General features: G+C 46.7%; 2 protein-coding genes across 4 annotated transcripts in view; both read left to right on the top strand.

The window, feature by feature from the left end:
- The first annotated feature begins 5776 nt into the window (after positions 1-5776).
- Positions 5777-10823, top strand: LOC135920085 (transcription factor MafK-like). 2 transcript variants are annotated; one of them, XM_065454142.2, is made up of 3 exons: positions 5777-6106; positions 8084-8283; positions 9849-10823. In XM_065454142.2, the coding sequence occupies exons 1-3, from the start codon at positions 5942-5944 to the stop codon at positions 10048-10050; spliced, it is 567 nt and encodes a 188-aa protein (XP_065310214.2). In that variant the 5' UTR covers positions 5777-5941; the 3' UTR covers positions 10051-10823. The 2 variants fall into 2 exon arrangements, with proteins under 2 accessions (XP_065310214.2, XP_065310215.2); XM_065454143.2 differs by having other exon boundaries at positions 5781-5998.
- Positions 10824-14259: 3436 nt separating this feature from the next.
- The window catches only part of LOC135920146 (uncharacterized), a 232764-nt gene continuing 224533 nt past the window's right edge, over positions 14260-22490 (top strand). The window contains exon 1 of one of the 2 annotated variants that reach the window (XM_070524185.1): positions 14260-14749. The gene's annotated coding sequence lies outside the window, so the exon portion shown is untranslated. The remainder of the gene's footprint in view (positions 14750-22490) is intronic. The other variant, XM_070524184.1, reaches the window with a different exon arrangement.

Here is a 22490-nt window from a genome sequence, read left to right as displayed (position 1 = left end):
TGTGCGAACCCAACCGTATGTGAATAACCAAATTTCGCAGCGAACTGGAAATTGTAGTCAGTCTGGGAGCGACAAAGGTACCTTAGGTGGCGGCGAAGTTGCGAGTGTAGGGTGAATTGGCTGCGTTGTGAAAAATTGCGTGAATTTCGGCAAGTGCAAGCTTGCTGCGACAAAATTTCGGGGCTTCTTGGGACCGCCGCGAGAGAACGACTAGGTTCGTAAGACAAAAATCTCATACGAATATAGAGAGCATATATACCTTCCGTAACGTCCTGACGAAATTAGGGCTCTCTAGGGCAAGTGGGGAAGTCAGAAATCGATATTTTACTACACCACTTGAGCGTAAATGAACTAAAGAGTGTATTGGTTTGATAATTTTGGTGGGATAAGAGGTATTTGGAAATGAAAAGGAGTTTGCAAATGTCTACCCGCGCCAACAGTGTCGGTGAAACGTGGATTTGATTCCGCAAGGCTTGCGCAAGTCCCACGATTTTTCTCAATGTCGCAGATGTCAGCACGCCCCCTAAGAAAATGTGCACTTCACTGTATACACACGGTTTTAGCTCGTGATTACAAAGCACCTTAAGAAAAGAAAAGAAGCAGAACACGCTGTACTCATACTGCACACACACATGAGGCGTTCGTTGGCTGCCAGTTGTTGCGTTTAGTCTTCACAGTGCGTAGAAGCATCCTTTTTCGATCTCTCGGAAATGCGAGCAATCGTCAGCCATTTCTTGAATTATTAGACCACTGCGTGACGCAGCACCCAGTTATGTTGCAAAAGTCACGACACGGCTGGTAAGGCGTACGATGGCTCTTAACCATGCACGTGTATACGGCGGTAGTCCGAGATTATCTATAAGAAATGGAGGTGGTGGTGGTGGTAAACATTTCTTTCACTTATTTACAGAGAGAGTTGAGGACGACCTTCAGGGCCGGCCCCTTACAAAATCTAGGAGGGGCCCCTAGTCCGGGACCCCTAGTCCGGGACCCCTGCGGCCTCCGCGGCGGCTCGGGCCCTAGCCACGAGAGCTCTTTGGTTCTCTAAGGTAGAGCAGCCAAGCAGGGCAGCCTCCCAGCTCTCTCGGGTGGGTTGGGGGGGGGGGGGAGGGTAAGCTGGGCTAGAAGGCCCAGCTCTCTCGGGTGGGTTGGGGGGGGGGGGGAGGGTAAGCCGGGCTAGAAGGGCAAGCCCACACCATGTGGAAAACATCCGAGAACGCGTAACCACACAGTGGGCACTCCCCAGAGAAAGCAGGGTTAAAGTACTGTAGTACCGCCGGGCACAGTACCGTATTAGTATAGAGACGGAGGAGCCAACGCTCCTCTGCCTTGGTCAAGCCTCTAGCGGTAAGGGGGGGGGGGGGGGTTAGAGCGACCGTGAGAGGATTGGTAGAGCTGAGTGAATTCGCGGAAAGTAATGGCCGGATTTGGTTCTAGAACCTCAGACGGCGGGTGTTGAAGCGATGCCCGTTAATTGAGCGCGCGGTCTGAGGCATCAGCGGCCTCATTTCCTTCTGAACCCGTACGTGCTGGACTACAGATGACGATACGCGTACCGGGACGGTCCCGGTACTCACATTCTCGTAAGGTTTTGGCGGCGGAGCGGGCCGAGAAAAGTGGTTTCGAGGGAAAATTGTCGGCACCGACCCTCCTTCGAAGAATATCGCCACCCTTTATATACAGAGTAGGGAAGAAGGTGCGCATTGAGTATTGAGGCAGGAGCCTTGCCCTGCCCTACAATACCTCAATTTGGCATATTCTGCCCTGCAATTCTACCCCATCTTGCCCTATTCTACCTACCCCACCCAATCTCTTAACCTCGACAACCCTGCAATACCCTAACCTGCCCTACTCCTATGCAGCCCTACCCCACAAGACCTACCCTGTGCTCCAATCAGGCGATGCTAGTTTTCGGCCGCCATTTTGAGGAAGGACATGGTATATGCAGGTTATGTTGCCGCACCATTTTGTCGCGAAAGTTGCTCAAACCTCGTCTTACATAATTTACAAGGTTATTCCTCGGAATTTTGAGAATGACAGCCCGCAAACAAATGTCGTGAAACAAAACACCGACAGCGCATGTCCTTTAGGTTAGATCTTCTCAGACCTAAATACTAAAACTGCGAAACGGTAATAGAGACCTTAAAATGGTGTATTTGTGTGATCCGGGTTGACCCACGCAAGGGGCCGCGTTTCTACACGGAAAGCTTGCCTTCGTGCATAGCACGGTGTGCTGCATACCGTTCGCCGCCAGCGTTTCCCGCTAAACATTTCGGTTACACAAGCTGCAGCTGCCGGGGAGCGTGAGAAGCATTCAGGGATCTTTGAATGTTATAGTGTTCCACTCCTAAAGGCGTCCTCCAATTCTTTAAGGTGTTTTTCCAACGTTCCTTCACGGAAGTTCTACGTGCCAACCTACAACTACCTGTCGCTGTGCAAGTACTGTCTCTATACGTGCACAGTTCCGCCCGTAAAGCGCGTATGTGCACACAATACTGTGTTCAATGCACCAACATATGAACTCCGCCGCTGCGCGGCCGTGCCGACCATATTTGCCCGTACTTCACACTAATTGTAATAGTTGAGTGCAGCAGCTTTAATTCGCACGCCATTCAGTACTTTTATTTAAGAATGTGTACTCTGCCAGACGTGGATAGCTATTTATTTATTGATTTGTTTATTTTTGCCCCCTTGAGCCGCAGCAACGTGGTAATGAGCTGTGTCACGGCTCACAGCGCTCAGGATGGGATTTTGAGGAGACATCTGCCCAATCGATCTGCAAAACCATAGACAAGGAAGATGATCGCTCATGTCTGTTGCAAATGTCCATGGGCAGGTATCGGCGCTTGTTAAAGTAAAACAAGGATCAATCAATGTCTCGGTGAGCAAGGCAAGCCTAGTTGGCCGATCGATTGATCTTTTTTTTTACATATATACAGGGATTATAAATTTCACACGGATTTCAAGAACTGATAGATCCATCGATGCGACGTTAGAGTCGACGTTAGAGTCGTCGATAAGACATACTAGAGACCTCTCAATGTAACTGCATTCCAATAAAGATTCCATGTATCTATAAGCAGCCCAGAAGGCGCTCCCTGGAATGGCCGGCGAATGGAAACGATGTTTCATACGCGACAGTCACCGACTCAATCAATGCAAACACACGTGTTGTCAGGTAAAGGGACTTAATGGTGATCGTCATGAAAGTAAAGCACCTACAGTGATACGCCACCTCCTCGCTTAATCATACAAATGGTATACAGACACGCGATTGTATCTTGGCAGAAAAAAAAAAAAGGAGCTAGATCTGAGCTGCTGGAGGACCACGTTTCAGGAAAGGCAAAAAGAAAAAAAATCAAAACCCGAACACTTTAAAGAGACAAATACGCTTCAACTTCAGCATGTTTATTTTTCAAACTCATTGCATTCATTGAAAACAGCCAAAGACGTACCGAAAGCAGCAGTTGGCCTGAACTAAATCTTCGACAGAAATGGTTGTGTGACAATCCATTGCGAATGATAGATAGATAGATAGATAGATAGATAGATAGATAGATAGATAGATAGATAGATAGATAGATAGATAGATAGATAGATAGATAGATAGATAGATAGATAGATAGATAGATAGATAGATTCTTTTATTTTCTGAAACGGTAGTCCAAGTCAGAACCCGGTTCATCCTATGAGGGAGGGCTCTTTATTCCAGGAACCTCCTGGCTTGAGCTGCGCTGCCTTTTTGGCCCGGACAACGAGACTGCGTTGGTCGTCCAGTAGGATAGAGTATGTGCATGATGATTCCATGTACATAAATGTTAGTCTGTAGGTAACGGACGATGGCAGCAAGAAAAATGCGTCCGAGGCTGGACTACGCAGCATCACTGATATATCTTCCGCGCTAATCCTTACACCGCGGGCGCCGGTTTGCTTGCGTGCAAGGATTCTTCCCTCAGATGCCCAGACTGATTGATAACATTCCTGTACTCGCCTTCGTTTTGGCCAACCGCATAAGTTACTGCTACAAGGTTGTCGTAAAAAAAAAAAGAAAAGCTGGTAATGGACAATTTCGTTGCCGACTCTTTTTACTTTCTTTTGAAACCATTTCGTCCTCAAAGCACGAGAGCAACAACTTATTAGAGTGACGGGTGTCTTACATTCCTTGGGAGGGAGGCGGTGAGCGCTTCAATGGTGTCCTGCAGTAGCGTTAGAAGATCTAATTTCTGAGCAACCTTATCAGCTTCATTCGGTAGGTTCTGCCCTTCAGTGGGCTGGAAGACCATGAATCTGAATGTTGAGGTGAATGCTGTACGTTATTGCTCCATCTCGTTCATTTCCTGCTTTAGCTGTGGAATTGCTTATCTGTTGATTTTTCAATGAACTCCACCAGCCGCAGCAGGCGACCACTCAAATCGTTCTCCTGCATTTTTTTTTGCATATTGTTAATCTGGCCGTAAGCGTCTGACACGGGGTGGACGCTCTTCTCGATACTTCACTGTTACCTGCAGACTGATTATCTTGACAAGTTTCGCCGGCAGCACTGGCGTTAATGATAACTCCAATCAATCAATCAATCAATCAATCAATCAATCAATCAATCAATCAATCAATCAATCAATCGATCCCTTGATTGATCCATCAATCAGATAATCTATCTATCTATCTATCTATCTATCTATCTATCTATCTATCTATCTATCTATCTATCTATCTATCTATCACTTGATTGATCGATCAATCAGTGACTCAAGCAATCAATGAATCAACGATTCAATTAGGTTTACAGACATGTATATTGCAGATTTTCAGCGCACAAAATATTCAGCTCCAGTTTACAGGATCGCCACGCCTCCCATACCGACCTTCGAAATATGTTTGTCTCCAACGGATGCAAAAAAGAAAAAGAAAAATCCAAAAAGGAACGGAACAATACCCCATCATAACACTGCCGTCGTTGCGGCCTTCAGGGACGCGCTGCCACCTAGCGACGGAAACAAACACCCATCGTCTGCAAAAGTATGAAGCACGGTCGTGGCTCTTCTTGTGCTTTGTCGCGTGGTACGCCGCTCGCGTGCTTCGGCTTCATCAAAAGTCGGGCTGCGTCGTCTGCAATGCACGCATGCTGCACGTAATAAGAGTAATTGTGTCGCCTCGATCGCCTCTTGCACGGGCTGCGAGATCGATACGGGCGTTCCTCCCTCAACGCGTGCAGTATATAGTAGCGCCCTTGGCATGGCGACATGCCCGGCGGTACTGGGCCGAGTGAAAAACGACGGCGAGCAGCGTACCAGAAAGCAGCAACGCGCCTTTTTTCTCGTAACTTTACAGTAAAACAAGGGTGTGCCGCTAGTAAATATGCAGTTTCGCAGTGTGCGCATGACTGCTGTTTTAAGGCTTTCTTGATGGATGACCGCGTAAGATCAACGCAGGGCGTTTCCGCCCGTTCCGATACATTTTCAGCAGTACATAAAAGGTTGCAACGTCACGCCTGTTTGGGGCGCACCTATACGCACTAAAAAATTAAGACGCGTTCCCTCCACGCCCAAGCACGCATCATTTTCTGTGAAACGCTAGTACGCGCACGCCCGCCGAGCGTCATGACCTTACAATGTCCGCCGATGCAATCGGTCGACAAATAAGGCACATAAAGCTCCCTCAGCCCCGAAAGATCTGAACGCGTATGACTCGAATTTCAAAATTGGCGCCTTTTCATTTCTTGACTAAGATAACACGTCGCTGGCGCCATCTGTTGCTCGCAAATACACGCGCGCGGAAGCCGGGGCTGATTCACTCGGTAGGCCAATATGGCGGCGCCCGTTGTTGTTGTAGTCTGCTTCTCGTAGATCGGGCGTCAGTAATCGCTGGTCCGTGCAAACGCTGCTGACTCAGCGGATCTGTGGCAACGGGAGTGGAACGGCCCGCCGTCCGTGTCAAGCCAGCCATGAAGAAGCGAAGCTCGAAACTCAAGACGAGGGAGGTATCGAGCCGCATTGACAAGGTAACTAACTGGCAGCAACGCAGGCCTTCATTTGCGACTGACGCTGTCCTACGCGATCGGCGCGCTCGGATTATTTCTGTCATGATGATGGGATATGGCGATCACCAGGTAACGCCGCTTGTTCTTTCGGGTGTTTCGCGATGTGATGCGAGCGTCACGCTGTCAACGCTGCACCGATCGCTTAGATCCGCCGTAGCGTTTGGCGTTTCGAAGGTTGCCGGTTGTCATTGACCTTCGTTCAGAGGTTGCTCGTCCGGCATGCCCGCAGGGGGGCCGTCCAGTTTTCTGGATGGGACAGTTGAAGTTGCGGCGTGCACCGTTGTGTTCGAATACGTTATTTGCGCACCTTTGCAACGTACGTGTTCCCGGTGGATTAAAAGTGCTCCAAGCGATCTTAAGCATGTTACCTTCAACAAACACTCTCTCTTCCCTTGAAACCCGCAACCGATCTCCAGATAACGGCTGCGCTAGCTACACGCGGAGCGTAACACTGCACTGAAATTGCTAATTAATTGCGTATTTCGGCCGGCTGTGTAGTTGTGTTGCGACAAGTGTTCCCGGCCGAGGTCGCGGTCTGTGGTGTAAAGAATCGGTTGTGTATAACGAAAGTGCGGGTTTAGATCGTGGTTTACTATAAGTTACTATAAGTTACTATAATTTACTATAAGCACTCACACCTCCTTACTATAAGCACTCACACCTCCTGAAAGTGCGGGTTTAGATTGTGGTTTATTATAAGTTACTATAAGTTACTATAAGCACTCACACCTCCTGTAGTTACGGTTGGTTAACGTTGTTCTGTTTCCTTTAAGTGCGATGTCAATATGTCATTGGGCAACATCATATTTCTAGTTTAGCTTAATTTTGCCTGCGACTGAGAGGAACTTCTGCTCATGTTTATGAAGCTCTATGAAAGTGTACATTGTAGTACCGCCTGTTCAGCTGCATGTGAGCTTGTTGAAGTTTATTAGCTCGCAGCTTTAGTGCAAGTGTCTTATTGGTGACCTCAGCTTGACTTGTATCGAATACTTTGGGTGGTCGCGCAGCAGGTCTGAGTTTGATGTGTGGTCAAGGCTGCCTTGTGCCGTTATGCAAAGTTACTGAGAAGAAAAGGTGCACTTGTCTGCAAGAGTTGCCCTCTGCAGAGACATCAAATTTAAAGCAAGAAACTGTCACTTCATCCAATTGTCTTTCATTGTTGTATTTGATGCGGACCATACAAGCTTTATTCGAGTGAAATGCTGGCAATGAAAACTTGCTGGAAGGAAGTCTGGCTGCAGTTTATTGCACAATGGCCTCCAAACCATGAACCATTGTGTACAGAAATTTTCAGTGTATTTTTCAGAATAGATTTCTGAATGATGGCAACAAAAGGAATGATGCTGCGGCCATTTTTCTTTTTAACAGCTTGTGAGAAAATCACACAGACATAGATCACATTTGTTACAAAAAGTGACATCTCACTCTGTTTTGTTTACATGTTTGTGACAAGGACAAATCTCAACATTTATTAATTGCACTTCTTTGTGGGTGAAGGAAGAAAGCAGTTCTGTTACACACAAGTAATACAAGTTCTGAAACACATCCAAAATGTAGGTAAACATACTCAATTGTTATATCATTCTGTTATGAGTACCTGAGCCTAATATTAGGTCTGTGGGTGCAGAAAAGAACGTATATATTATTGCATAAAAGCTCGCCTTACTTTTGTTGCACACGTTTGAAATCCCTGTTTTCCATCACGTTTTAATGCATGTCATTTTGGCTAGGCATGCACCATTGTGTAGGATTTTTGCAATAAGTAGTAATGTAGTAGTAGTAGTAGTAGTAGTAGTAAGTTGTAAATGTTTTCCATTGGCATGCTTTCAAATAACTATTGTTTGGTAACGCTGCCGGAGATATAATCAGGGCATGCCCAGAACCAAGCTGACCACAGTGTAGTGGGGGATTATCATTGACATGAGTTTTGCCTAAGGGGTTGTAACCTTTATTTGTATGTTGGCACTATTGGCTGCCAGAACACTTACCATTGCAGCAATTTGATGCAGTGGAATGAAGTAAACGTGGTTGTTTCCTTTCTTCAAGATGCACTCCGCACCGCCAGAGGTCCTTGAAGACCTACCGTTGGCGATCAGTAGCAAGATCACCATGTCCGATGAAGAGCTGGTGCACCTCTCGGTTCGTGACCTTAATCGCCAGTTGAAGGCGTCCGGCCTGACCCGGTCCGAGATTGTCAAAATGAAGCAGCGGCGGAGGACACTCAAGAACCGAGGCTATGCAGCCAGGTATGCTGGCTTGCCAAAACCTGCACAACTCTTCTTGCTTTGTTACGCAGAAAATTTGTACTGGAGAGCTCGTCGTCTACCACTGAAACTAAAGCTGGCGTTCATGTTCAATACATATTGTGAGCTACTGCACTGTACACAGTACCCTCAGGCATTGTTGACATCGAGGAGGCATAGAGGCCACCTACAAAGGAAAAAAATAAACACTGTACTTGTGATGCAAGAAAGTGTTATTCAGCTGGTATTTCTTGCTTTTTATAGCATCTATAAATGGAATATAATTTGGCAACAAAGTACAATTGTGTGTCGTCTGGTACAGCTTGTGCGTTCAGATTTCAAAATTTAGGCTTCATTATAGATTATCTTCAGTGGAACCTAGCTGAAAATGCTATGCATAAGAGCTTAAATGTTGCAAAAAAATAAACTGAGCTTTAGTTTTCTACACACTCGAAAATAGCGAACTATAATATGCCAGTGTTTTCTATACAGAACAAGGTTGCCCAAAAATCGATTTATTGAGCTTGACACTTTGGCGAGTACTATAACAGATGGATTAAAGGTGACTGAAAGAAAGAATGGGTGCCAAGGGAAAGCAATGTGCAGTCAAGGATGGTAGAGAATTAGGCGGTGTGGTGAAGTTCGGAAATTAGCAGGCACAACTTGGAATCCGACAGTGCAAGACAGGGGTAATTGGAGATAGTTGGGAGAGGCCTTTGTCCGGCAGTGGACATAAACATAGGCTGATGACGATGAAAGCAGTTTCTATTGCACTCTTTTGTTCAATAAGTTCAGCTGTAATATTCTTACATTGCAGAAGTCACATATAACGATATATTTATGTAAGAATATGTAAGGCTTGATTTACTTGTCATGAGCAAACTTAAGCATAGATTATGTGAGCTGAGGCAAAAAGGTGCAAACTCATCCAGCTTGATTCAGTGATTGCACTAAGCAACACTGCTGAAATGTGCCCCTTAAACCCATTAAAACCATAATGTGAGCACAGAGAGTAAGCCTATAATGCAACTCTTTTTTTTTATGGTAAAGGTAGTGCAGTTGTAGAGTTGTGGTAGAGCACCCGCATCAGAGCTGGGGGGGGGGGGAGTTCTTGGTTCGGACACACATAAATTCGTAAACAAATCATTTGCCTTTATTTTCGCTTTCAAGGCTTCGACCGTTTTGTTTAATGAAGCCGTGATGTTGCAAGGATATCCCAATACTTATTTCGTAACTACTTAGTGCAGCAATAACTGCCATTATAAGACTGAATACAAACTGCATGTGTGTTTAACCTTGTTTTGTGTATGTGTCTTTTCTCTGTTTCTGTTTCCTTCATGAGGTTTGTGTTCAATCTTGTAATTAACCAACTACCTTGATGACAAGTTCTGTTCAGCTTCTAGTAATTCACAATACTTAATAAACCTAAACTTTTAAGTTCTTTCCCAGTAATAATAACAGAATGAAAGGGACCATCTAGGATGTAATTAGCTTGTAGACGTGATTGTGTTTAATTCTTGTTGCTGCTCTTTTGGGTTTGCACATCAGTGTTTTTGATACTTTTCCAGCTGTCGCAACAAACGGCTAGAGCAAAAGGACGACTTGGAAGGTGAACGGGCAGTGGTGAACCAAGAGATCACAAGACTCCAGGAAGAGAACAAGACGCTGGAGGGTGAGGTGGACAACTTGCGCTCAAAGTACTCAACCCTGCTGGACTATGCCCGTAAGCAGGGCGTCCCTTTACCAGATGACTTGAACGCCAACTTCTAGCCGATGCTACTCATCTATCATCTTCCCTTACGGAGCATACTCATTGTACTTGACTTTTTCACACATACCAGAACAAGAATTATCCGTGCATCATGGTATGATGCCGCTATGATATCGTCATAACATGATGATGGTGGTACGGTGTCAGAAAGATGGCACAGAGGCCTCTGTTGTTAACTATATCTAATATGTTTCCATGCGCAAGCTTGCAAAGCTGACCTTCCATTCTGACGTGGTTAGCTAATCAAAAAAGTGTCTTGCTGTGTATTTCACTTCAGTCGTCCTGTGTAGCAGGTTGTGCAGTCAGTGAAATGTTGGGTCTGCTGCGCATTTTCTTTTTTTTATCATTATTATTTTACTATGAGGATATTGTCTAACATGTGATGTATCTGTGCTAACCACCATCGTCTGTGAGAAAGAGGATTATTGCATTTTTTTTCTTGCATGTGCAAAACTTCGTGACTGCTTTGGACATGATCACACCTTTACAGTTCTATAGCAGTTCTGCCTTAATCTGCATATTTAATGCAGTCGAATGGTTCGTGAACTATTACAAAAATGAGTGCGACTGTCATGCTGTTTGAGAATGTGATTCGCCTGTTGTTCCCAGTTGCATGCTTATAAAGCATGCAGTTGTATTATTGCACGCTTCATTTGTTATTATACCGCATACATTGTTATTGTTGTACATATACTTTATTTTAGTATGGTTTTGGGGAGTCATTGCATGTTGTTGCTTATCTATCTGTCTGAATAAAAGCTCTTATACACAAGTATGGTTAATTGTGTTTTATGAAACATGCACTTCGTAGATTGTACTCTTTAGCGGTGGAAGCTTATCATCAGATTTTAGTCCGTGACACATATACTGCTACACAGAGATTAACATGCAGAGCCATCCTTTGATCAGTTATCTCTCCAGAAGTGTCAACTGATACATCCAGGAATTCGGTGCTTGAAAAGCAGTCGCTGCATTCCAGAAATAGAAGTGACTCATGCCGTTTCTGAATCTCCGCAAACCGAAATGTGCTGTCAGAAAAAATTCACTTGTGAGCAAGTTGGAAATGAGTCTGATGGGGGCTGGACCATTTCCGGATGTGCCCGCATTCCTCACAGTGGCTGCTTAGCTTGTATTACAGAATGCATACTTGGGACCACTCCACGTTTAGAAACCTGCCACAGAGCAACTGCACGTCAGACTTCCATGTAAGTGTGCATAACAGGCATTCTGATCCGTTATTTCCTGTCGTGTTTCCAGTTATGCTGATGGTAACTGCACGAGCTTACTGAAAGTGTTATGTTGCAGTAAGGCAAAAGGAAGAATGCAAAATGGTGGGACGGAGTCTGCGGCGGAAAACAGCAGCGCCCTATTGCCGAGTCTGACTCCCTCCTCCCCCTTTTTTTTGCTGATTCCCTTACCAGTTCACCCAAATGTCGGTTTTCTTTTGTCTTTCACATTCCTGTAAAATCCCACGGTGGCGTTCTGTTCCTCAGGATCGCATTCCCGCAACCTACGATAAAATACCAGTACAGTGTATGGGTTGCATTCAGTGCAAGGCGTCGCCTCTGCGCTCGGTGGTCCCGCCTGGCCACTAATACTACCGCTACAACTACTTCCTTCGCCACTTCTCCGTCATCTCCATTCCCAAAGAGGAAAGAGAAAGAGAGCAGCCAGCACCGAGAGGCCAAGCTCGTCTCGTCGTCACACCTGCACGCGATTTCCCGTTCCCCAGCCGAAGTGACCGGTAACCTCGATTCGCTCGCCGATTGCACCGACGGGAGGTTGAGGCTCCACCCTTTCCGCCGCCCCGAGAGGAGGAAGACCTCGCAGTGCGCACGAAGGGGGCCTGCGTCACGCGCGGTCGTAGTCGAGGAGTCCTTGTCGGGGAGAAAGAAAAAAAGGAAAGAAAGGTGTGGTGGGGTTGGCCGGCCTCTCGGGCGTAGAACTGCCGTCGCTTGTTCTGCGAGGTCCCGTAAAGAGCTCCGCTGTGGCTCGCTGGCTGCTTCGGAGGAGCGGAATCGAAAATCGAACTAGGAGGGGACAACACTTTCCCCTTTCCCACCACAAAGCTACTTCCATATCCCTTCACTAAAAGGTGGTCGATGTACAGCGCCGAACTTTTCCCCGTTTCCTATAGCATCGACAGTGGTACACGCTATACGCCCTGCACATCCGGGAGGTGGCGGTGAACAAGGGGGTACGTGTTGGCGGCTTGGGCGAAAAGAGGGTGTGTAATTATGGTAATGAAGGATGGACCCTCTCACTCCCTTTTTTTGTCCCGTACGGTGATGCGACGCGAGCGGTGACTCAGCTGTGCAGGGCGTGTGTACACTGTCGCCCGGGGCCCGTCTCCTGGGGCTTCGCTAAGTTTGCCCTGCGCTTCACGATGACTCGGCAGTCCAAGCACGTTGACCGCTAGACCGACGGCGCGGCCTTATACCAATACGCTCGTGCGTTGTCGCCTGCTGCGCGTCTGGCTGGTTGGAGGGCTTCACTTGCTCGTGTTTCGTAAAGCCCATGAAATGCAAACTAATTTATTTTTCAGGGGTCTAATTTACTAGACTAACGTTGATATAACGTTATGTACCACGAGCACGTTATGTACCAGTCCGGGCACGTGGACCGCTAGACCGACGGCGCGGCCTTATACCAATACGTTCGTGCGTTGTCGTCTGCTGCGCGTCTGGCACTGACTGCGGTTCTGGCTGGTGGGAGGACTTCACTCACTCGTGTTTCGTAAAGCACATGAAATGTAAACTAATTTATTTTTCAGGGGTATAGCGTACTAGAATAACGTTGATATAACGTTATGTGCCAGAACAACATTATTTTATAGTGCACTGTATCCAGTGGCTTTTGTGTGTAGTTGCGTGCAGCTGCCGCGCACGGCTGATCCTGCGAGGGATCGCATAGTGACGTCGAGTTTCCTGAGTTACTGCAGGGAACTGTGGCGCTAGTGCCAACGGGAGCCGCAAGCATGTCGGTTCAAGCAGGTTCCTTTTCTAAACACTTAAATTACGCCATATATGTCGAATACGCCATCTTGTCAGCTCTGATTGGCCCATAAGGCTGCTGCAGCCTCTCTGATTGGCTCAAGCTGCCTCCATTGCAGAATTCGATAATAAGGCTGAATTTGACAACGTCCAGAATAGTACTCCAGCATGAGAATGCTGGGTATCTTAAAGTTTATTTCTTGAGTGCTACATGCCAAAACCACGATCGAGCATTGCACGTAGTTTTGCTTAAATTTCGTCCTTCCATCATTAAAAGGATCTTCGTGACTTGGGAAAATCAATAATTTTCAACAAAATATTTTGTTTTATATGCCACAATGCGCACCAAGTATGCGTGTGTGTAGAAACTTATCGTCTTCGTGCATTCACGAAAGATTATGCTTTCTGGGCAATTTAGACCGATAAAGCGCAATAAAAAATTGAAGGGCCATTTAGTTATTCTTATGTGGATGAATGCGAATGCATTGCGACCGCCACACGATGCTTAGACACTATGCCATAACACAAGCTCGTGGGTTCGACTCCCATTAAAGGTATCCGGCTCGAGTGCCTTATGTAACTCGACCTTAATTCACTGCACCTGAATTACGTTCACCTTAATTAGCACCAAAGGTCGTGGGTTCGTAGCCTTTTTGTACCATCGTATGGTCACGCCGCCAACGCCGGATTTTCCGCCTCATGAGCCATTTAATGCTCTCGCATTAATATCGCCAACAGAACGTCTGAAAACAGAAGCGCGAAGATTACACAAATCATTGGCTACCAATCTTTCCCATATACCAGCAGAACTTTTTTGTTGGGCTAGTTGGTGCATATTACTGACGTACTATAGCGCCAAACAGACGACTCAAAACGTGTCTCTTCTTCTTGTGTCGTCTGTTTGGCGCTATAGTACTTCAGTACTTTCCCATATAGTAGCCGAACGATCTTAGCGCCCGTTTTTTTTCCAATTGCATGAAACTGCTGCAATCACACGGCCTCAGAGATCGCAGGGCGCGCGCTGCTCGACATCGGAGGCCCTTTTAATAGGTGTGTGCAGGCTTCCGGCGACACAAAACGAGGTGATGGCTGTGTCGGCCTACACGTTGCCTCAGCGGAAGTGCACAAATACGAAACCATTACTGTTTCTGCCCTGCTGTATAGTGTGCGATCAGCTATCGGTTCTGCAACGTGGGCGTTCACTAACGTACCGTGCCAACACCACCTAGATAGCACAAGGCCTGTACACTCCAATCCATGACGTCATGCTACCTGGCCCGAAATTTCCATTGCCAAGGCAGGCGTGACGAAAGAGGTGACGGCAAATTCACCGCGGCTTACTCCGGAGCATTCCCATTAGATTCTATGGCAGTCGGGCCAGGTAGCGCGACGTCACAGATCGGAGTGAGCAGGGCTTGTGCTATCTAGGTAGTGTTGACCGTGCTCCCAGTCGTGTTGCAAAATGTGTAATTGTAGAGGGAAGACGTGCGCAGTAACTGGCTGCAAGAATAGTAACTGGCTTGCTAAGGGTTGGAGTGAATCTGTGTGACCAGGTCCTCGGAACTCTGCTGCATAAGCAGACTGCCTGCGCTTCCGGTGCTTCGCGATTACGCGGCCTTCTTCGAGAAAAAAGAAAGAACTGTTCAGCCAGCGTTGTACCGCTAACCTCCAAAGAAAGGACTCCAACCCCGGAACGTCGGCAAGAGTGAGTTACACCGTTCGTTACACAGTGGCAAAGGGAGTAGCGCCACTTCCTCGCGTAGTAAGTTTCTCGCACTTTATTTACGCTCAAACGCACGCCCACTCAAGTATCAAGAATCAGTGAATGGGGCGTAGACTTGAATCGATGCGACGAAGCATATATAGTGACGGCGACTACACCGACCACACGTGAACGTTGGAAGCTGATCGTTCCGTGACGATCCACAAAGTAAGCGAGCTACTAGCGATCATACGTTTCTGCTATTTGTACCGTACATCTACGTTCCAAACCTTGTGCGCAGCAATAACAAACCTATCGCAACTGAGCACAGCTGCTGCCGCGACCGATTAGGCGGGAAATGAAGAATCGGGCAGTGACCGCAACGAGGAATTAACTTTGCTGAGTCAGAAACATGATAAGCCGTAGCTTCAAAGTGTCTGTGAAGTAAAAAGCGAAGAGCACAACACGTTGATCCTGATTTGATTCACAAGGGAAAAAGTTAATAAACGGCTTGGAATACATTCCTAACCCTGCTTTTATTCGAAGCACCGTATACGGTGCTTGGGCTGTTCGGACGAGGCGTAAACAACACCGAAAGCGCTTGCATATGTCCTCTGGAGCTGTGGCCGAAGCTTCCTATCGTCCATCCACCCAGTCACCGTCTGTGATATCTGCCTAAACGGAGGTGTTGCTGAGCCGCACGGACCGTCGTGCACATCCGTTGTACACGGAGGCAACTGAGACCACTGAGGCAAGCAATGGACGTGTCACCACGTGATCAAACATGGCGGCGCCCACGGTGTTGCCGTGAAAAGGCGTCTATAAGCGCTGGTTCGCACAAGCTTGCTGTATCGGCAGCTTTGCGAGCGTCGTAGCGCGTAGCACAATTGATAGCGTGGTGGGTAATGGGCTGCGGAAGGGTATGTTGAGTGGGGGGGGGGGGGGAGGAACTCTAACAGCTCGGGACAACTTAACGTGGAGGTACCTTTTTTTGGCAGATTTAGGGGACGGATATATCGAGTGGTGCTTGTCTTTTAAAATTTGTGCTAATCGTATACGACTTCGCTACTGATTTGCTTCAATTTCGAAATTAAATGCGCCCTAAAGTTAGTTGTTAGCGAGAAGTAAACTTTGTTCCATTAGCCCCGTAACTGCCTATGGATGAGGTCACTCGTCACCACAACGAGCGTCCTCTGGTGCCGACAAGTTAACTCGTCGCGAACATTCCGCAATTTTTGCACATGTGTGTATGCACAGTTTCTTGTAATTTGACACATAAATAACTCTAAAGGAATTTTGCAATTACTTTCTTCAAGGAGGCCAGTAAAAAAAGCGACAGGCATTCCTGGTACCATCTTTTTTTAGAAATGTATTGGCGCAAAACATGCAGTTTTTTAAAAAATTGCGCACTTCGACATTTTTTTTTTCGAAATTGGTCCTGACATTAAGTGGTCAGTCCTCTTTTTTTTTTAACTCGCACATGACGCTCGCACATCTCCCGGTCGTTTCGATAGCTGTGACGATGGCAAGGCACGAAGGCAAACTTCAAAGGATAAAGCAGCGACAAAGTGGAAAAAAAAAACGCTGCAGAACACTGACCGACTCGTGTTTCTCTTCTGAGCTGAAACTTGATCGCGCTGCGTTGTGCTCGCGGAAATAAAACGCATCGACCGTCTTTTTTTTTCTTTATTCAGCCGAGAAACGTGGTTTCCTAGAATGTGGACTTTTCTGCAATGCATATCTAAGGCCTTAACGACAGCCCGCTAAACATTCCTCATAGTGAGGCAAGGTACACAAATAATAGTGCCTTAGCCTGTATCTGCAAATGATAACAGCCTTGAGGCACTTGTAAAAATAGACCATCCGTGCCGACAAAGACAAACTTCAATAAGAGGGAGGCGCTCCTCTTTCGCCGAGATGCACTTTTATACTCGTGTGCTTGTTTTGCGGGGGAACGTTTTGGAGAAGGGGGGGGGGGGGCTCTACGCGACCGGCGCCCTCCCCTCCGCCTTTCCCGTTTGCGGAACCCCTCGGGGGGACCATCATTAGAAGGTTTTAGTTTAGGGAACCCAAGAACTAGGGGCCACAGTACTGCGATGCGCAGACGCCTACGTCTGGGTCTGCGCATGCGCAATACTGTCGCCCCTAGATCTTGCGTACGCAAGCCACTTTTAACTTGAGTACGAAAGCTAAAGCTCTCTATTACATCAGCACGCACGTTGCGAACGCTGTAATACCGATAGCTCTGGAATGCTTGGCCGGCGTCAAAAGTTTGCGGAGCGCGTTATCCGAGGGGGAAATAAAGCGTTCAAAAGTTCGGTAGCTGGGGATTTCTAACATGCAATGCAGTATATCGCAGAGGTCGCTGGCAGATGCCTTCGTCCTGCAGTGGACGTAAAAAATAGGCTGATGATGCTGACGAATGCAGTATATGGGAGCAGCATATAGTGTTGCACCGTTTTACTGGACACGGTCACAAAACAGCTCAGAAATTAGACGTTTTTCTCGGGCCCCGTGATCAGTGAACTTTAAGCGGCGTCTGCACAACGTACAGTGAGCGATGTATAAATAGCGGACCAGTCTCGACAAGTGTGATTTGGAGACGGCCGACGCTGCTCGCCGCATAGCCGCCGCTTGAGTGTTTGCTTCGGTGTCTCGGCTCAGGTTCGCCCAATGGAGAGTTCGAATCTTTCAGTTGCTCTTTCTGCTGGTGTTTCTGCCTCAGTGTCATCTCTACTTCGTGACAGCATAATACCTAATGCCTATATATATATATATATATATATATATATATATATATATATATATATATATATATATATATATATATATATATATATATATATATATATATATATACATATATGCATATATACATATATATATATACACGGGTGTTTTCGCATTTCGCCCCCATCGGAATGCGGCCGCCGTGGCCGGGATTCGATCCCGCGACCTCGTGCTCAGCAGCCTAACACCTAGCCACTGAGCAACCACGGCGGGTCACCGTTCCTTGTAGAAAGAAGTTTCGTATGAAATCGTTTTGGGTGAGTTTGACGCCTGTCAGCGTCTATAACAATGACATTCCCTGGACGCAGAAAAATGAAGAGTCGAAAAATGTCACGCACGCCACGATCGCATGACAGCTCGAATGCATCCTCCGTTATGAGTTGAGTCATTATTCGAGCCTCCTGTACGTGTCCTCTAAATTGGAGTTCGCTGGCATTGAACAGGGAGCTCGCATGACAGGTCGAATGCGTACTCCGTTATGAGTTGAGTCTTTATTCGAGCCTCCTGTACGTGTCCTCTAAGTTGGAGTTCGTTGGCGTTGAACAGGGAGCTCGGTGCCCGCTATGCGGTCACGTGTTCGGGTCTTCCCTAAGGCAAGAACGTCGCCTGCATCGAGAGTACACGGAGTGTACACCGTTGCTCTTCGCAACGCGCGACATTCTTAATCAGACGCCGTAGATAACCTTCAGTGCATTTACGCATGTGCGCCCGTTCTTCGCCGTAGAATATGGCTTGCCAAGATGACGTTCCTGGCCTTCATTAATTGAGGTTGCTTATCGTTTCTACTCGCAGAATAAGGCCAGCTCGTTGCGCTTTGAGTCCGCAAAAGAAAAAAAGAAACGAAAAGAGCTAGAGTGATTCTGTCGTCATGCGGAGACATTCAGCATCGATCGCTTTCCAGGAGCACTTGCCTCATATAGCTCTGCGAGGGGGGGGGGGGGGGATTCATTTCCTCGCGCCGACACAACATCGGGACCGTCGTGTTATTGAAAGGAAGCTCTGTGCGCCTAAGAGAAACAGAGCGTGCGGAAGAGGAAATAAATAGCGTGCGGCGTCAGGAAGATGTGGGCGCCGTGCTGTTGAAACAAAGCGAAAACGTATCCGGGTAACGTTATTAACACTTGAGGCAAAAACCCTGCGTAAAATGATCTGTCTCGCGCGACGGCGACAAGCGACGCGACTCCCGTCGTCTGCAAGTCGAACACCAGGCGTGCGACCACGGCCTTGAGCGACTCCTGCCCAGTGTTGCCGGCATGAGCGCAGCGAATACGTCCCGAAACGGGCGTGACGCATTCTCTACTAATCCAAATTGATTTGTTTCGCTGTACAGAGCAGGCATAAATATGTCTGAAAGTCTTGCAGTAGGACTTTTTTTTTTTAACTCTTGCGCGTATCGAAATTCTGTCGTCTGCTCATTCCGATCGACAACCGGTAGTACGTCACTGATGATACGTCCTGTATACCGGCTCCGTGCTATTGGCTAGTCGCTCACAGCACTTCCGGGTGAGGAGCGACGAATCCTAGACTTCCTGAACGGGGCGGTCGAGCGACAAGAACGAGCGATCTGTTCGCGCGATGTCCCGTTTTGTTGCTCGAAGCGGTCGCTTTTCTCTGTCACGCGCCAAATAACACGCCCGAGGTTCAGGCTTAAAATGTCATATATTTTTTTTTCTAGGGATAAGTTCATATGGATTTGGATTTAGGTGGAATAAAGAAAACACAGATTCCAATTAGTTTATTTCGTGGGCGTTTGTTAATACGACCTTCGGATAATTCGATCGAATTTCGCGGTCCCTGAAGGGTCGAATTAATGGGAGGCGCCTGTAAAACGGGAAGCCATAGCTATAGAAGCACTAAGCATAGATTTTTGCGTAGGAGCGAATTTAAATGAAGGCCCATGGTGTCTGTCCGTTCTGAACGCTAGCGTTCAGACGCACAGGGCTTATTGCGTAAGCATAGCTCAGATGAATAGAACATGGGTTCGTTTTGAAATCTTTGAGTAACGGGTGGTCTCGTTCCGCCTTTTTCTTTTGCTTCTTTTCGCGCTATCCCAACACCGGAAGACTGCACGTGCTATGAAGTCATGCTCTGCGTCGTAATAGCGATGGCGTGTACGTACCCCTCTGAACTAAAAGAAAGAAAGAAAGAAAGAAAGAAAGAAAGAAAGAAAGAAAGAAAGAAAGAAAGAAAGAAAGAAAGAAAGAAAGAAAGAAAGAAAAGAAAAGCAAAAAGATAAATTGAGATCGGAACAGCGAAAGTGCAGGTTTCGTGCTTCAAGTAACAAACAAACCAGTGCGGTTGCTTCGAACTTCGACCGTTCGAACTGCGACGAGGGCGGTACACCGCTTCTTCGTACGGGAAGCAAATAGAAAGAAGTCGCTTTTACATAGAATACATTACGGCAACGGTAGTAATTCTTGTGTTCGCATTTGAATTTTTCTGTTTATGCTGCGTTCGTGGATGGTAGGACATGTGAACATAGACGCACTTTTTTTTTTTTCACGTGTGACTGCGCCACTGCTTTTGAGATTAAACCGCACGACGTAGCAGACGCTTTTAGAGCTGGCTTCTCCGCAACAAGAGAGCTTATGCGGCGAAGCGGGCTTGCGCAATTTTTCTTCAGTTCGCAGGCGATGTTCCGCGCATCGGAAGCGTACTCGTGGGCGCGTCTAAGAAAGAACGTCGCCATGGCAACAGCGAGCGTCGTTACATGATAAAAGCGCATTAGCTGCGATCGAAGCAGCGCCCTTTCGGTTGTGCGAGTTTCGCTCAACCGATTGCAACACCATCACGATGTCGCATGCGTAGATACGCCGAAAGGTACCCATATGCCTAATGCCTTGAAAGTTGGCGCTATATCTTCGAGCTACTGGGATAATGGCAATTTCTAAAGGTGCGCCTGGAAGCTTATTCATGCACGTCAATTTAAGGGGCGGTGACTGTCCTTGGCCTTCGCCAACGTCCGCGAAAAGCGGCCTGCTGGCCACGTGTTCATGACGTCATGTTCAGAAACTCGTCTGTAATAGTTCTCCCATAGACGTTTTCCATTGTCTATTTAACGCCGGTTACAACGGACCCAGTCGTAGCTGTTGTCATTAATTGTAGGTAAACGGAAAGGTTGTCTGCATTGGAGAACCGGCTTTCCCAATGCTCAGTTAAGACAGTCAGGCAACGCCTTCGCCATATAACGCGCAAACATGCCACAGTCAGATAAACATATTAACAAGCCAAGGTATAAAGCAAACCAGAAAGCCATCCCACACACATGCCACACACATCCCACGCACACACACACACACACACACACACACACACACACACACACACACACACACACACACACACACACACACACACACACACACACACACACACACACACACACACACACACACACACACACACACACACACACGCACACGCACGCACACGCACACACAGAGTTCGCAATAATCTACAAGTCAAATATATATTTTGTATATTGCTGTACACGGGGGAATTCCGCAGTGCTTTCAAAACGCATCTTTGTTTACAGATCCATGAACATTTATGAAGTATTTTGTATATACAGAAAAAAAAAGCACGAGCGGTTTGTAAGGTACAGCCAAGTTTCAGACCGCATCTCTTTCGGCTAATAATCAATCCCGACAGACTTTCTTTCTGAACGCTCGTCTCTAGCGGAGCAAGGCACGGATGAAGAAAGCGCTTGCCGGCATTAATGTTAAGAAGGAGCTTCACCTTAGTGTCAGCTCCCATATTCCTTTTCAAACAGGTGTAAAACGCATAAGTGCTCTGGTTTTGCAACCGATAGTCGAACATAATTTGCTGCTTTATAATCGAGAAAGCTGAATTGGACCGACTATGGGAAGAATTTTGATTTAGAGCCTCGTGTTTTTTTTTTATAGTTTGCCGAAAGTGGATGTAAATCTGATAAACGTTGAGCTACAAAGTTTACAAGTTCCTAACTCTGTACCAAAACCAGATATCTCAGTTCTGCGAACTACATCTGTTAGATCAAGCAGACAAGTTCGACGTATCAGTTTACAGTGCGTACGTGATTTTTTTTTACATTTCTTTCCAAGAGTGTTGGCAAGAGCACCAATCTCAATCAAGCGGTATATTTCGGGGAGCTGTGTCAGTACATCAGTTTTGCCCTCCTAATATGTGTCCATAGTTGTCATTGACAAAAATTAGATGTCCTTTCTTCTGTTGTGGAGTTAGGGCCGGATTTGTAAACTTCATACTTGAGTTTTTTAAAGTGTTGCGATATTCAACCGTTTTCTTTTCTTTTTTCATAAAACCTCCTGCTGGCCGAAATAAAAACCTGTTCTCTGCAGTTCGTAGACTTCTTTTTTTCTTCTTTTTATTCTCACAACGTCGCCAACTTCGGTGCAACGATTGCCGGGGACAATGATTTCTGCCCTCTCATGTGTTTAGATAAGACACCAAGAGGCGACGCTTTCTCTTAAGGATGGACATCATCGCCATTGATAAATTTAGGATAGCATAGGGAAATGATGCGCAGTAAAGTAAAACTAGACATGTTCACGGAAAATCTGTACATGATTGTCTGAAAATAAACGAACTTCAAATAAGTCGTATAGGGCCTCTTCCCAATGCCTATTTATCGAATCGAACGCCAGGTGCACGTCTTGTGAAACGTGCCCCAAGTATAAAGCAATCTGCTGTACCGAACACGAAGCCACGCACATTTTGAAAGCCGATGGCTGACTGCCAGAACCCGAACGAACGCTTGTCCAAATGATCGCCATCTTTATTGCGCTGAGTGGCTATCGACCTGGAGAACGTGACTGACGGTAACGCGGTGATTCCGCTCGCTGTTATTATTTTTCTCTCTCTCTACCTGAGCTCACTGTAGCTGACGTAGAGGGATGTAATAATTTAGATAAAAAAAACAATATTTTCTTTGGAGATCCATTTTGGACGCTGTTGG

The sequence above is a fragment of the Dermacentor albipictus genome, chromosome 8, assembly GCF_038994185.2.
Source record: "Dermacentor albipictus isolate Rhodes 1998 colony chromosome 8, USDA_Dalb.pri_finalv2, whole genome shotgun sequence".
NCBI lineage: Eukaryota > Metazoa > Arthropoda > Arachnida > Ixodida > Ixodidae > Dermacentor > Dermacentor albipictus.
This window is presented reverse-complemented; position numbering and strand designations above follow the sequence as displayed.

Bases quoted from the DNA above. Each gene is read 5' to 3' on its own strand.
- LOC135920085 (XM_065454142.2), top strand. From the start codon at position 5,942: ATGAAGAAGCGAAGCTCGAAACTCAAGACGAGGGAGGTATCGAGCCGC. The intron at 6,107-8,083 runs GTAACGCCGCTT...CCTTTCTTCAAG, and splicing joins TGGGATATGGCGATCACCAG to ATGCACTCCGCACCGCCAGA. The intron at 8,284-9,848 runs GTATGCTGGCTT...ATACTTTTCCAG, and splicing joins AACCGAGGCTATGCAGCCAG to CTGTCGCAACAAACGGCTAG.